The sequence below is a fragment of the Ixodes scapularis genome, unplaced genomic scaffold, assembly GCF_016920785.2.
Source record: "Ixodes scapularis isolate PalLabHiFi unplaced genomic scaffold, ASM1692078v2 PGA_scaffold1__304_contigs__length_218370807, whole genome shotgun sequence".
NCBI lineage: Eukaryota > Metazoa > Arthropoda > Arachnida > Ixodida > Ixodidae > Ixodes > Ixodes scapularis.
The window spans coordinates 190,927,049-190,943,304 of NW_024609846.1; the positions used below are offsets into that span (position 1 = coordinate 190,927,049).

At 47.6% G+C, this 16,256-nt stretch overlaps 1 protein-coding gene across 1 annotated transcript; it reads left to right on the forward strand.

Moving 5' to 3' along the window:
* The first annotated feature begins 2,408 nt into the window (after positions 1-2,408).
* On the forward strand, positions 2,409-13,322 carry LOC115316178. The gene is given in 6 exon segments (XM_029975505.4): positions 2,409-3,177; positions 3,243-3,335; positions 5,310-5,417; positions 7,337-7,441; positions 11,653-11,772; positions 12,070-13,322. Coding segments are annotated over 5 exon segments (1,530 nt in total). The 5' UTR covers positions 2,409-3,177; positions 3,243-3,280; the 3' UTR covers positions 13,212-13,322.
* Positions 13,323-16,256: the final 2,934 nt, after the last annotated feature.

Genomic DNA, 16,256 nt, shown 5'->3' on the forward strand with positions numbered 1-16,256 from the left:
AGTTGTTAAAATAAGAATGTTTTGACTGCCTTAAGGCCCTTGCACATTGATTTCTTTGTTCCTTAAATTTACCCAGCACGCTAACGTCTCTGCTACATACGAATTGATAAAAAGAGTATTTTTCTTATTTATCATTTTTCTTATTTCTGACGTAACCCACGGGTTACGGCGGGTTACGTGACTTGCGGAAAATATTTCGGAGTTGGTAGGGGAAGCAACGGTCATATATCATAATAACCTTATCGAGAAAGTAGTCAAATGCTTCGTCAGCTGATACGCTAGACAACACCACATTCCAGTTCGCAAAAACTATACATTGTTCAAAATGTTGCAAGTTTTTTGTGCTGATGTTTCTAAAAACGATTGAGCAGCAGTGTCTTTTTTTTGTTGAAATTTACATTACTAATCACAAAAATCGAAGGCGATCGCTAATCGTTACCCCGATCATGCCAGCAAGTATCTTTGTAGTGGGAACATTCGTACAGAATAAATCGAGCAACGTGTCATGCAGAGGCGCTATACGAGTAGGCGGTGAAATAACATTAGACAATCTATATGACTGATACAGTGTGTTGTAGCTAAGTGCGTTGTAGCTGAGTGTGTTGTAGCTAAAACGTTCTGGACTCTTGTGAGTTGCATCTTTGCGCTGCCACTGAGCAGACATTTCTACGCTAGACACCGGAGTGTGGGTCTGGTGTTTGCTGCCACTTGCTACTTCTTGTGGCAACAGAGGAACATGGCTGTTGGCCGCCAGCGCCATCTCGGTCTGATGTTCCCGTTGCTGCGTCGGCTCTGGACACTGCTCCTCTCCCACCTCGAGGACGCACTTTTTACCCTTGGGGAGGAGGAGTTTCCCCGGAGGAGGCATGCGGACTTCATTGGCGTTGCAGGCTGCAGAGTGGTGCTACAAGTTTGGTGGTGAATTGATTAATTATGTTTTCACGCACCTTTTCGTAGTGCAGCGGTTGGAGCTGCCCTAGTCTACTTGTTATTTATTTTCTATGTGTCTGTGATCCATTTTTGTCGTCCATGTCCAGATAAACACTGTACATAATTGTATCGCTCCCGGAAGGTCGATATCTAGTCGTTATTTACGTTCGCAAGCATCCTCTTTGTGCCTCACGTTTCCTCCTTTTATTTGTGTACTGTTGTCCCAACTTGTAAATAAATTTCTCTCTCCAGTAACACTTTGAGCTTAGACACGACAGAGCCGGTCGCCGTCAAAGTAGGGATTCGGCAAGGCTGCCCACTCAACGGGCTCCTTTTTAACCTTGTGCTGAACCCAGTGATCCGGGCGGTGCAGGGAGGCCAACGGCAGCATAAAATCCTGGCCTATGCCGACGGCCTCACTTCTATTAGAAGCATCCCTACAGAACTTCAAACAAGAATCAACGCTGCCACCGCGCTGTCCTCCAGGATCGGGCTCTAGCTGAGCCCATTCACGTGCCGGACCCTTCACTTGACGGGGCAGCATCCTGTAGGCACGAGGCCTACAATGTTCCGCATCGTGGAAGCAGAAATCTCCCACATTACCGACTTCGAGCTGCACACTTTCCTAGGCCGCCCCGTGTGGAGATGCCTGCTGTCATCAATGCTGGCTCCCTGGCAGAGGCTGGCCGCCATTAGAACATTCCTTTACCCAACCCTGAACTTTGCCACGAGAGTTGGGGCCATGGAAAAGGAGGAATGGACTTGTTCCAAAACCGAGGCGCCCCACTGCGACAAAATTCCACGCAAGGAATTCTGGGAACTAGTTGGCCCATGAGGTTTCGGTTCCGATCTCTCGAGCAGCCGTGTTCAGCCGTGTCGTTTTGTGGCATCGTTTGTCGGATTCTTGGTTTCGCCCGTATACGTCCCTCGATCCCTCGCAGTTTCTATCGCCGGCTCTCCTGTTCGACAACCCTCAGATGAGATCTCGCCCAAGAGGTAAGCAATGTTTTCACTACTTTTGTTGCCGTTCTCGGGTTAGCAGCTGTTGTTAAACGCTATCTCACGCTGCTCACGTAATAACATCCTAAGCCTTGTGGACTCGAACTTATTCTAACGTGCGATCCGACTTTCTAGACGCATTTTCTAAACAGCGGAGACGCGTGAAATGTTAGCCGAACTGCACGTATCCACCTACATGTAACTACAGGACCTGAGATGTATTAACCCGCTGCTGTGGCGTGAGTGGGGATCATAAATGTACCGCCCGTCGAGGTACAGCTCGTGCACCGAAAGTGAGGGGCGTTTTTGGAGTTGATATCGACTTGCTTCGACAGGCGGTGCGAACGTAAGCGCTGCGGAGACCGCTTGTCGGATCTGAGCGCTTGGTCGGTCAGGTGCGCTCGGTGTGCTTGTGTATACCCTCCCCCGCGCGTCACGCTGCGGAGACCGCTTATCGGATCTGAGAGCTGGTTCGGTCAGGTGTGCTTGTGTGGACCCTCCAATCGCGCGTCACATCTGATCGTCCTGCAGTTTGCTGTTCCCACTACGTGTGGTTCCAGATATCCAGCCTATGCGCACAGAACGCCCCCGTGTAATAGGATATGGGCTGAAACGAATTCGTTTTCGAAGATGGTTGTGAAATATGTTAGTTATATTGTATTTGGGGAATGTGGAAAGTGGACTTGGACATCCCACAGTCCGATGACGTTAAAGGATTGAGTGTTCACACTATAAGCCTCATTGAATATTGGTCCTTATATGTAGCTGGGGAATTTTCTCTAATCAGACGAGGCGACAGTCTAGGTAACCGGGATCGGTTGCTATGATGTACAGTTCTGTTGGTTGAGTGAGACCTCACATTACAAGTGTCTACTCGGGTACGGCTTCCATTTAATATATGTGAATGCACACGACTGTGCTGTGCAGCACTTGCGTGGTTGTGACCTGGGTGAGTAACCTCTGCTCTTTCTTCCTAGGGCAATGGGTAGGAGTTCAAAAAAGTGGAACTACGTGCTGCATTCCAGGATGCCACCACAACAACATGTGCAATAGGAACGTATCATGGCACATCTTTCCAAAAGACAGCCACATTCGACAGCTGTGGATCCAGGCCATTGTAGAGAAGACAGTGTTACCTCAGAGCTGGGAGCCTAAGCCTAGCTACAAGGTCTGTGGTTGCCACTTCAATCCAAGTTCCCCAATTCCTTGAGCCAGGCACATTTTCTGTGGTCACCAACAAAGCTGTAGGTATGTACTTGTCAGTGCTAAGATTCAGCGTTTTTATTAATTTATATCCTTCATGCCCATTACAGAAAGTCCCACTGAGGTCATTGCCGCTGCGGCAGAGCCAATGTCCCCGGTGCCAGCCTTGAGTGTGAGCAGCACCACAACTAACGACTCAGTCGGTAAGTCCTTTGCGTGAACAGCATACTTAAAAAGGTATCATCTGGTTTTGAGGCATGTCCGCACTTCACTTTAGTTTGTGTCAATGGTTCATTTTCTAGAACTTAATAGGCAATGACCAGAGTGAACAGGGACAACCTGTAGGAAATCCAATGGTGACGAACGGCACTGCTTCGTTTCTCTTCTTTCTGTGTCACCGAAGGTTTTCTTTCGAGCTTAGATTTATCGATGTTTATTGTTTGGAAGAATTTGTAGATATTGATCTATATTTGTTTTGTTTCAAAAAATCTAGGTGCATTTTAGTGATTACCAGACATAGATGCTTAAATATACTTTTATCAGTGATTAAAGTTTACTGTGCTTCTGGTTTGTGCCATCCTTCACCATCTTCACCATATACTGCACAAGCAATATGGCGCAGTGAGTCCACGATCCTTTACCCTTATTGCGACGCTCTAAGTTTCATACTCGTAGTGCACCAGCTATTCGACCATTACGGCCAAGGAGCACCCTGCGCCTTTTCCTCAAATATCCATCAGTCGCGAACTGCACAAGTCGCGCACCTCTGTCTTTTACCACGGTGCTACGCAGAGATACTTGCCGCGACCTCCAACATATTTTTTAAAAGTTTTTGGCAGATCAACATTGAAAAAGTACATGTTTTGGAGCACCTGGAAGCCCACCAACTGCAAGGCGTTGGTTTGAGTAGCAGCTGACAGGGTAATGGCCACGGCAGGATTGCGGCTTCAGCACTTTGGGTAGTTTGGTAACTTTGAAGTCAGGTTTTCGCGCTGTTCTTGACATTCGGCATACCTAGATGCAGCACCTATCCTTTTTCATAAATGCGCAGAAGGCTAACTAGCTCAAACCAGCTTAAGTTACTCGGAGTTACTATGGGTACAAGCATTTATGAACAAACTACCTTCTAGTATTCTAAATTTAAGAAACAAATACAAGCTCAAGAAAGCCCTGAGAAATATTAGTTTGTAAGTACTCACTAGTTTGCTTTTGTCATTCTAATTTCTTTGTGTGGATTTTGTTTTACATGTTTCATTTTGCAAACGGCTTGTTTCAGTGATTGTAAGACTCTGCCAGTCAAGCCCAATGTAGCTTAGCCAGATCTGAATTAACATATGTTTTGTTCATTTGCAATAAAATTATTATTATATAAAAAAGAAAGCAACAGCAATGTCACGGATTGCTTAGAAGCAACTGACGCTTCAACAAAATGTATGTACAGACGGGGGCAAAAGTGTGGACACCACGGGAGAAGCTGCAGAAATGCATCGCTGCTCCACCTCAAGGTGATACCTGCTGTCGAGAGCTACGCTCGGCACACTCTTTTTGCATGTTTTCACTGGGCCCTGACTCTGTTCTGGCAAGTTTGTTTGCCTGCTTCAAACTGGCATGCAATTGCTTGTCGATGCATACGGCTAAAGGGCTCGCTTCGTTCAGGAGCTTGCTCTGCAGTGTGAGTGCTCTCTGAAACACGCTGACACACGATTTGGTGACGTCTCACCTTAAACAATTTAAGAGCACTTGCAGATAATGGGAAGGAGGCTTAAAGCATGTCGAACAAAGCACCTGCAATTATCTTTTCTACATGTCGTGACACTGAACGATGTAAGAATGTCACCGCCTCAGGTAGCCGAAAGCGAGTGAAAGAACTTGGCGAAAGAGAACCAGCACCTTGCCAGAACATGCAAAAGGAACGTGCCAAGCATAGCTCTCGATAGCAGGTGCTAACGTGAGGTGGGGCAGCGATGCATTTTTGCGGCAGCTCTCGTGGTATCCACACTTTTGCTCCCGTCTGTACGTGCTCTGCAGCACCAAGCCTCTGCGCCCTGGAGCATAGACTTATGCACCTGTTATAAGAGACGTCAACCACACCATCGACAAATTTGTCGATGATCTGCAACCTCGCCTGTCTTGCGCTCCATAGGCATTGAAATAAATTCTTATCTTGCCATTTGCAGGTCTGCTTTGGGACTCCGTGAGCTTTCCAACGTGTGTTTCGCACGAAATAACCATGGAGTGTGAGGATACATCTTCAAGAGCTTCTGGTGTTGAGGAACAGAGCACAAGTGAGTGTTCTTAGCATTTTGGCAAGTCAAAACACAGGTTGCTCTAAATACGGGAAGAGGCAAGGCTAAGTAAAGACAGATATAGGGATTATTGTACTTTGTTTATTATTGAACACCATCTCTGCTGATTTGACACGATGTCGCAGGACATGCTCAAGTCGCTTTTGAGATAGATCGGGTAGCTGTTGATGCAACGAAGTCAGTTGGACGAAACTCAAACCTTTTTTTCTTTTTGCAGTCTGCTTCCAGGTGGCCTAGCCACTTGCAGTGCCGGCCTTTCGCTTCTTTGGTCGGGCACTGTTACCACCTTTTTTTCTGCGAAGCCTGCAATTTTTCATGGTGGAAGTAGACAGAAACACCTAGTCTCCCGAATTAGGCTTGAAAAGAATACCTCTTCAATGATCCTTCTCAACCTTTGCATCAGCGACCATGTGGAAGGTATCTTTTGCTTCCTGGAAAAATGTGGTTCAGGCTTGCACGGCATCTTCGTAATTGCGGGCCCCAGCCTTGCTTTCTTCAGTTAAAGCTTGGGACATCGGTAGAACTTGCTTTTATTGGACATGGCAAGATCAGAATACTTGCAAGGCAGCACTGCGAGAATACACTCTTATGCTATCAAGCATGTTCTCAATGCAACAAACATATGTCGTCATCAACAGTTGACCTTTTCATTACAGCATTTCACCAGACAGCTTAACTTGTCTTGTTCCATACTATTAGACATTCAATGGTGCAGTCAATGTCAACCTTAACTCGTCACTGTGAGCTCACGGAAGGTGCTCACACCTTTTACCCATGGCCATTGAACTAACTGGATCAAGAGAAATAGAAATAATGGTACTAAAATAAGTCTGCTTTGCTCTTTTTTAGCCCTTAGTGCTAGTTGGATATCTGTAGCTAAGATGACAGACAATTAAAACGTATCGCCCTAGTTGGTTCATGATGCAGTCTAGAAGTTTTTGTGCGACACAAGGGACAGTCTCAAGGAAGTAGACACGGACAGTCCGTGTGTACTGCCTTGTGATTGTCTCTTGTGTTGTGCAAAAACTTCTAGACTGCAAGATGACAGACATCACCCATGTTATGAATTGAGCACAAACTGCCTTTCTTGTGGTCGCAAGCTATTTTTGACCGTAGAATGTTTCAATAACAACCTCTAAGTCTATTATTTCATGTAAGTTATGCTAGTTTTATTTTTGTGCGTGTGTGCATCCTAGTGTTTTCTTTTTCATTCAAAAAGCATGCTTTTTTTTTCTTTATTACACCTGGTAGTGTATATTCCAGTTTTAAAACTCATATAGGGTGCCTCAGTCTAGAGAAGAATGCACTAAAGTCGACCCTTAAAGTTGGCACCTGCATGTCACAAGCTCCCATTTTTATCAGAGGTGTATTTTGTAGGTGCATTTTACCCTCTGAAATCATAGCTGTTCCTGTTAAAGGTTAGAACAACATTCTCAGAGATCTAAAACATGTGTCTGCCATAGACAACCAAGTTTTTCGCCGGTAGGCTCTGTCATCTGTGTTGGAGTACACAGGAATGGAGCAAAAGCGTTACGAACTTGAAACAGGAATGAAGTTACGCCTTGAGATTTTATATTGTAAAATGAACCTACAAAATGGATCCCTGGTGAAAATGGTAGTCGTTACGCCTATTTTTTTTTTATTGATTTTAGCTCGTTATTTAATACCTTGAGGCACTCCATATAAAGAATGTTGTTGAGAGGGACCATGCATGGTATACACTGTAAATCTCGCTCCTATCAAACGAGATCAACCATTTTGGGGTTTCTACTTGTGATGTTGCTTGTAGAACGTCATAAATAAGCTACCTATGCTTCTTTTAAATGCATTTTTTTGCTGCAGGTCCAGGAGCTTTGCCCTCTGTAGTCATTGCCATATTTTTATATAACCATTTGCAGGACTGCTGTGGGACTCCATGGACTTTCCCATGCCTGTTTCACTTGAAATGACAAGGTGTGAAGATGTGCCCTCAAGAGCTCCTGGTGCTGGGGAACACGACTCGGGTGAGTCTCCTTAGCTTTTTGGCAAGTCAACATCCATGCTTCCGTCAAATACGGGGTTGGTTTTGTCTTGTTTGTTGTTAACGCAATCTGTCCTATTATATAAATTCTGCCTCACATGCAGGTCAAGCGATGCAATAGCCAAATGTAGTTAACAAGCACTCGGGGCTTCCTTTTAGTTCTGCGTTTGAATGAGGTGATATTGTCACGGATGACAAGTGATGAGGCGACGAAAACTGAAGTAAACTAAACGTTTAATGGGGGCGAACTTGTGCCCAAATTAATAAAAGGAAAAGGAAACAGAAGAAAGCAGGAGAGCGTCGCAAGCGTCGATGTCGGCTAAACCGCAGGATCGAGCGCTGGAGCGAGACTGAGTCCGGTTCGCCACGCTGCGGCCCTTATGTACATGCATGAGCTTCTGGAATTATCGGCGTAGAATGTTCGACGCGTAGAACATTCGGATCTCGAACACGCAACATGATTCTCGAATCTACCAGAAAACTAAATTGCAGGAATAACCAAAGGTCTAGCGCTCCCAGGAATCGAATCCTAGCTTTTTGCGTGGGAGCCAGGTACGATAACCGTTAGGCCATGCGCGCGCTGCCCACTTGGCCAGCTGCGCACGCGGCATTACTCCCCCCTTTAAAAAGTGCATCGCCCCGATGCAACGCAAGACAAACAAAATAAAAAAGAACGATAAACTAAAGAGTCCTTTGGAGCACATAAGGTCCACAGTCCTATCGAGCGTAGTACAGGTTCAGGCGCACGACGTGGACGACCTCAGGTCGTGGTGGGCGGTGTGCCGATGTTCGTGTTCCGTCGGGCATCACCTCGTAGTCCAGCTCGCCGAGGCGACCAAGTACCTTGTATGGGCCAAAGTACCGTTTCAGCAGTTTCTCACTGAGGCCGCGGCGACGGATGGGCATCCACACCCACACCCGGTCTCCAGGCTGGAAGTGAACGTCCCGGCGACGAAGGTTATAGTGGCGTGCGTCGACTTGCTGTTGGTCATGAATCTTGATTCTTGCCAGTTGGCGAGCTTCTTCCGCGCGTTGCGAGATCAGTTGAGCATCGTCGTTGCCATCGTCGGCTGGCACGTGAGGCAGCATGGCGTCGAGTATTGTGGTAACCGTCCGGCCGTGTACCAGTTGGAACGGTGTCATTCCCGTGGTTTCTTGCACCGCTGTGTTGTGCGCAAATGTGACGTACGGCAACACCTCGTCCCATGTTTTGTGCTCTACGTCGACGTACATGGAGATCATGTCGGCGATCGTCTTGTTGAGCCGCTCCGTTAGCCCGTTGGTCTGCGGATGATAAGCGGTTGTTCGTCGATGGCTGGTATGACTGAGCCGAAGAACTTCTTGAGTCAGCATGAAGGATGACCCGCGATCTGTGATCAGCACTTCAGGTGCGCCGTGTCGAAGGAGAATAGACTCAACAAAAAACTTGGCGACTTCTACCGCTGTTCCCGATGGCAGGGCTTTCGTCTCGGCAAATCGTGTAAAGTAATCGGTCGCGACGATAATCCACCGATTTCCTTGCGTCGATGCTGGGAACAGCCCAAATAAATACATTCCGACCTGCTGGAAGGGCGTAGTCGGTGCAGGTATCGGCTGCAGGAGTCCTACTGGCTTCGTCGGAGGCTTCTTACGTCGTTGGCACTGATGGCACGACCGTGTGTACAGGTGGACTGTTTTCGGGAGTCTCGGCCAGTAATACTTGTCATGAATCCGGGCGAGCATGTCCTGCTGTAGCCAAGGTGTCCAGCCGTCAGGTCGTCATGGCATGCTTGAAAGATTTCTTCACGCAGGCTGACCGGAACAACCAGCAGCCAGGCAGGGTTGCTCGTTCCGAAGTTCTTCTTGAAGAGCACGCCTCGCCGCAGAACCAAGCTTTGCAAGTCTCGGGCCAAGACTCGCGGAACTGAGCTTCCTTGACCTTCGAGGTGGTCGATCATGGCGCGAAGTTCGGGGTCGTCTCGTTGAAGTGCTCCCATGTCGGTATCTGTAATTGCTCCAAGAAAACGGGCGTCATCATCGTCGTCGGTTGCTGTCGAGAGGAGATTCGAATGGGGCCCTAGACAAACAATCGGCATCATTATGCTTGCGGCCAGACTTGTGCACAATGGTCATGTCGAATTCTTGCAGTCGAAGGCTCCAGCGAGCCAGCAGAGAGCGTGGTGGTTTGTGACAACGCGGAACGGGATCCCGTACAGGTACGGGCGAAACTTGGTTAACGCCCAGACGACAGCGAGACATTCCTTGTCGGTTGCCGAGTAATTTTTCCCTGCCTTGGACAGTGCCCGGCCTGCGTAAGCGATCACCCTCTCTGCTCAGTCTTGTCTTTGGACGAGCACCGCACCTAGCCCGGCGTTGCTGGTGTATGTGTGAACTTCCGTTTCCATTGATGGATCGAAGTGTCCGACGATAGGGGGCGACTGGAGTCTTTCCTTCAGTTCGTTGAACGCGTGTTCTTGCTCCTCCCCCCACTGGAAGTTCACGTCGTCCTTTGTCAGATGCGTGAGCGGTGCAGAAATCGTGGCAAAATCGCGAACGAAACGTCTGTAGTATGCGCACAGCCCAAGAAATCTTCGTACGGCTTTCTTGTCTGATGGCTTCGGAAATTCGGCGACAGCGGATGTTTTTGCAGGGTCAGGACTTACACCTTGAGCACTCACGACATGGCCCAGGAATTTGAGCTCACCGTAAGCGAACCGACATTTTGACGGCTTCAGTGTCAGTCCGGCATTCTGGATAGCCTGTAGCACGGCTCGCAAACGTCTGAGGTGCTCGTCAAAGTCGCTGGCGAATACCACGACGTCGTCGAGATAGACGAGACAACTTTGCCATTTCAAGCCGGAAAGAATGGTGTCCATTACGTGCTGAAACGTCGCCGGTGCTGTGCATAGTCTGAAGGGCATCACTTTGAATTCGTACAGACCGTCCGGTGTGACGAAGGCAGTCTTTTCACGATCTCATTCGTCGACCTCGATCTGCCAGTACCCACTCTTCAGGTCCATTGACGAAAAGTATCGGACGTGGCACAGCCGGTCCAGGGTGTCGTCAATGCGTGGCAGCGGGTAGACGTCCTTTTTGGTTATAGCGTTCAGTCGGCGATAGTCCACGCAGAACCAAAGAGTCCCGTCTTTCTTTTTCACGAGGACTACCGGTGAGGCCCACAAGCTGCTTGAGGGCTGGACAATGTAGTCATCGAGCATTTCTTGGACCTGCTTCTGGATGACTTCTCTCTCTTTCACAGAGAAACGGTACGGTGACCGATGAACAGGAAGCGTGTCGTCTTCAGTAACAATTCTATGTTTCGCAACGGTCGTTTGGCGCACCTATGATGACGTGGAGAAGCACTCAATGAACTCGGCGAGAGGGTCGCTGAGTTGTCGTCGTTGTGGGGCAGGCAGGGTTAGGTCGATGTCAAACTGCGAAGGCGGCGTTGTCTTGGGTGGCCATGAAGAGAGGTCTTCTGATATTCCGGCGATTGCGGCTGAGTCCGGGAGTTCCTCGGCGTGACCCACGGCGGTGCCTTTCGTAAGGTGCTGAGCCTCCTGTCGGAAGTTCGTTATGAGTGCGACAGTGTGTCCGTCTTGGAGCTCCATGACGCCTCTTGCGATGCCGATCCCTCTTCCTAGAAGCAACTGGAGGTTTCCTTCGAGCAAAATGTCGCCGCAGAAAGTCTCGTCAACCCTGACGGGTACAAAGCACTTGACCGCAGTGGTAGGTTCACGTGGTTTGCAAGGATTCGTACCGCGGATGACGTCGCTTTGGGTTCCTCCGGTGATGGAGCAGGTTTTCGCGTAGAACATTCGGACCTCGAACACGCAACATGATTCTCGAATCTACCAGAAAACTAAATTGCAGGAATAACCAAATGTCTAGCGCTCCCAGGAATCGAACCCTGGCTTTTTGCGTGGGAGCCAGGTACGATAACCAATAAACCACGCGCGCACTGCCTACTTGGCCAGCTGCGCGCGCGGCAATATGGGATAAACTAAAATTACATAAAAGCACTTGAAACGGTTGGGGTTCTGACCTATGCTTTGCCATTTTGTGGCACCCCCTGTGCCCTTACAACCCCCAAAGTGAGGCAGTGGCAGGGCTTTTTACCCTCCATACATTTGCGTTACCTCTTCAAGGGCGTCAATCACTCGGCAATATACATAGAAAATCACAAAATTTGAAGTGTTGCAATGTTGTTTTCAGAAGAGCATGGTACAGAGCCTCGATCATCCACCCCTGTTGGACAAGACGGTACAGCTCCTCATTCAGAAGAATGTCAACATCCTGTGAAGAAGCAAGGTGGTCGGGAAACGGTGAAGCAAGGTAGGGTGACTTTCAAGGAGCTTTTCTTGCAAAATATATTTGTTGCAAGCATGAGGAGCATATGTGCAGGGAAAAAATTGTCAAAATGAAAGAGCAAGGATATCTCTCATTAAAGTGACTTATGGCCCGTTATAGCATGTCGACTCTCACATGACGGCACTCCATGTATGAATTATCCGAGTGAAGAAGGCCTCTACAAACAAAAAAATTATTTAACGAAGGTACCTGCTCATTACCGTGCGACAAGCTCAAAGTATGTAACTGAACTGAACGACTGTTGATCATTCTTTGTTTCAGTTGAGCAATGTGTTCACCAAAGAAAGGTTGCAACACTTGAAGGCACGATCGAGCAGCAAAAGCGTCACATCGTGAGGCTCCAGGAAAGCCTGGCAAAGGAGCGTAATGGTCACGAACAGAGGGTTCAAGAGCTCCTCAAAGAAAACGAGCAGCACAAGCTGCGTATCTGCCACCTCGAAGGCAGGCTTGCAGAAGGCGTGAAGCAGACCTCTGAGAAAACAAATGTGTCGTTCACCGTGCAGCTCATGTCGGACGTTGAAAGGCTCCGGTTCTACACGGGCTTCAGCTCTGTTGAACGATTTCAGCGTTTTGTTGAGTTTGTGTCTGATGGATACAAGGTGCACAAGGAGGGCCAAACCGGAAAGGGTAGGCCACCGACATTTTCAGTTGAGGATCAGCTGATCCTCGTTCTCAGTCGTTTGCGACTAGGGCTGCTTGAAAAGGACCTGGCTTATCGTTATCAGGTTAGCCTGAGCACCATCAGCAGGTTATGTACCTTTTGGGTCCAGTTTCTAGCCGACTATCTAGAGTGCACCCCCGTCTGGCCTTCCCGACAAGTAGTCGATGAATGCATGCCTTCGGTATTTAAGGAACTTTATCCCACCACACGTGTCATTTTGGATTGTACAGAGTTGTACATTGAAGCCCCCAGTGATTTCCGCACACAGAGCGATACTTTCTCAGCATACAAATCGCACAATACAGCAAAGGGGTTATTAGGAATTTCACCGAACGGATTTGTCAGCTTTGTCAGTGACCTGGCTCCGGGAAGGATGTCTGACAAGATGCTGATGCAGAACAGCGGACTTTACCGTCTCCTGGAAGCAGGAGATTCTGTTATGGCCGATAGAGGTTTCCTAATTGAGGAAGAGCTGAAGGAGCGGAATGTTGAGTTAAACATTCCACCTTTCCTCAGCGGAAAACCCCAACTGTCCTGAGAGGACGAAATGAAAACACGGAAAATTGCTAAAGTTCGGGTGCATGTGGAGCGAGTTATTGCTCAAGTGAAGTCATTCACAATTCTAAAGTTTGTTTTTCGCAATTCCATGTCCCAGTTGCTAAACCCCACCTGGAAAGTATGCACGTTGCTGTGCAATTTTACTTCCGACCCACTTCTCGATAGGTCTGAGGACTTGCGCTAACCCGATTCCGGCTTGTGCAGTCAAAATGTTGGCACCGATGTCTTTTTCATTGTGTATTTTCCCAAGTTTTATGTAGATAATTGGCTTCTTTTGTTATTGCTTGATACACAACACATCCATTTCTCTCCACAAATATGTTTTAAGTTTTTCATTTGTGGTAAATATGTAAAGCAAAGTTTGTTTGTTTTTTCTAAAGAAGAATGCTTTTTTAAAAGGCTCGAGGTACACCTAAGCACTTCTTACGATTTTTGAATGCGAAAGCATGAATGTCGTTCATGCTTCGTGGCTTCAGTTCATTCTGTTGAAACGGAAATTTAGCTGCCGGTTAACGCGGCTTGAAAGCTGGGAGGCTTCAGATCGCGGCTTCACTTTGCTCCATTGGGGGGGGGGGGGGGGAATTTAGCTGCTGTTTGGCTCGGCTTCAAAGCTGATGACGTTGGCTCGCTCCATGGGACAGTTAATGCTTTTGCATTTATAAACCATCTAAATATTGTTTGCTGTATTGTGCGATTTGCATGTATCTTGCGGCAATATTTACACAAGTTGGTTCATGGCCATTTTGATAGTGACTTTGTATATTCTAGAAATGTTTGTGTGCCGGCTCGCATTTATAGCACTATTGCATATTTGACTTCCCCTTTCCGGAGAAAACGTCGCCATTAGAGAGATTTATTTTTTAACAATGTGGGTTTCGTTTTTATTTATTCTTATACAGCCTCTGCTCTGTGCTTATTTTGTATGGTCTGTACCTTTTAACCAAGGGCTTGGTGTGTTATTCTGACTGACAGAGCAGCATCGTTTCTGTTCCTTAATGTTTGTGTGCTACCATTCCGAGAACAAGTGTTCATATGGGGTACCTCATAGATACACTATTATTATTATTACGGTGCATGTACTGCATTGGTCCCAACGAGTTTTGCGGGCATTGTGCTGTGGCCTGATCCCATCCTTTACATGAAATAACAAACAAGGAGAGACCACGATAATAGTACTTCTAATTGTATTTTGAAACGTGTGTTTTCGTGCATTTTTTTTATGGTCCCTAACTGTCGCGTTTATTGTGGAGCTATGGTAATTGCATTTCTTTATCAGGGTGGCCGCAGTTTTTCTATCCTCCCAGTGCCCATATGGCAGGTGCGCTTGCAAATGCTGTGCATGCGTGGTGCAACAAACTGTTCCTTCCTGACGCACGGTGATGTTTCACGGTGCACCTGCTGGGTGGGCATTAAGAAGACAGAAAAATCATGGCCCGCCTGTTATACATTGTTTCACCTTGCAACGGACTGTAGCGGACGCAACGGGCCATCTAAGCCAATTCAAGGCCATGTGAGTGGAATGGACCCTCTGGAGACATGCAGTAGCTTGTGAGGAGTGAAGACGTGAAGCGCTTAGAGTATGGGATTGTCTGGAATGGCTATAAGGATCCACTCCAGTCCCTTATAAGGTGAAACGAAGTATAGCTGAGTGAGATTACCATAGTATGTATATTAGTATCATGTCACAGAACTAGGTTAAACCTTGAAGTGGTTTTGGTTTGGCTGTTCTACCCTCAATTGTGGGAGTGAATATTATGCACTCCACAAAATAGATGTTTAATCTTGATCAAATTCACTTAAAAAATTAGGAGCATTCATTTTCTTTGTTTACGCTCGTCCTCTTGTGGAAGTCTAATAGAGCAGGCAGCATGGTTAGCTCCCATAAGTCCTTATTGAACTGTATTCGCTGGACGAATGGACTTCCGCTGCCACTGTCCACTACAAGGTCGCACCACAGAAGTCCAGTCAGAGCCAGTTGACCCTGTATCTGGTAGTAATGGTTGTGGTGAGTCTTGAGCTGGCCATCCTTCAAAAGTGATGCAGCCATTCCTCGAGAAATTGCTTCTGTTGTACTTATTTTTTGTTCTTTGGCCTTTGCCAGTGTTTTGACCTCAACAAGGCCGTACTCTTGAACGGCTTTGTCGTACACTAGCCCATCGGGCGACGCACCCAGGATTGCAATCCCCGGGTTGATGCAGAGGCCAACAGGGAAAACCTGCACTCCTTGCTCTTCTTGGTACCTACTGATGGCTGCAGGTTCATTCTCTGTACCCATTTTCATGTACTTCGTGGGCCGGAATCCTGCTTTTGAATAAACACTCGAAATAAATGCCTCGTTGAGGTCACTCTTTCTTCTGATGATGTCCCCAAAATGTGAGGCAGTGATTCAGTTGCCCCTTTCAGTGCGCCACAGCTGGACGGCACTTTGTCCTCGTGTCCGAGTTTCCAGCTCTTGTGCTTGTGCTAAGGTCAAGCTGTGAGTTTGCCATGCCTGTGCATTGCTGTGTTGTTCCCAAAGCGCGGCTGTGGGCAGCTTCAAGGGTGCTTCCAGTGGTGCTGCACTAGGCTGCTGCTCTGTCTTTTCCACAGGCTTGTAGTTTGACTCTATCAGGATCATGGCATGCATCTGAGATTCCTTCCTGGTCCTGATGCTGTCAGCAAGCCTCTTTAATGCGGCTTCTGAAGGTCTTGCAGCTGGCTGAGACCTTTTCTGCATTGGCATCCGCTTCGTCTTCCCTGGCACATGCCTGTGAAACAGGAGATTCGAGAAGTCTTTTTGCTGCAGGTTTCTTTGCCCACTACTACGACCCCACTGTTGCAGTCGTTCTGTGCATGCAGTAGTGTCTGGGATGAAGAGATGTCCTGCACGTACAACATCCAGCAGGAACCAGAGAAGAGCACCGATGTGCTTGCACACACCTCCGAGTCCAGCTGGGCACGTGCAACGACCAGATGTAACTGTCGCATTTGGTGAAATCACTACAGAAACTTTATATTCCTTCCTCAAAGTAAACGAAGCTTCCACATACGACTTTACCGTAGTGTCGTGCACTCCATGATGCAGCAGGACGTTGTGCACCTTCTCTGCTTTGTGCATACGATACCCTTGGGTGTAGTGCTTACTAGCACCAGCAGCAGACTGGTAGTCCAAAATTGAGGCCTCGCAGAACATTGCAGGGAAGCTTTTTATCTGTTTTGTCCATGGTCCTGCTGGTAGCTGTGGTGGAGT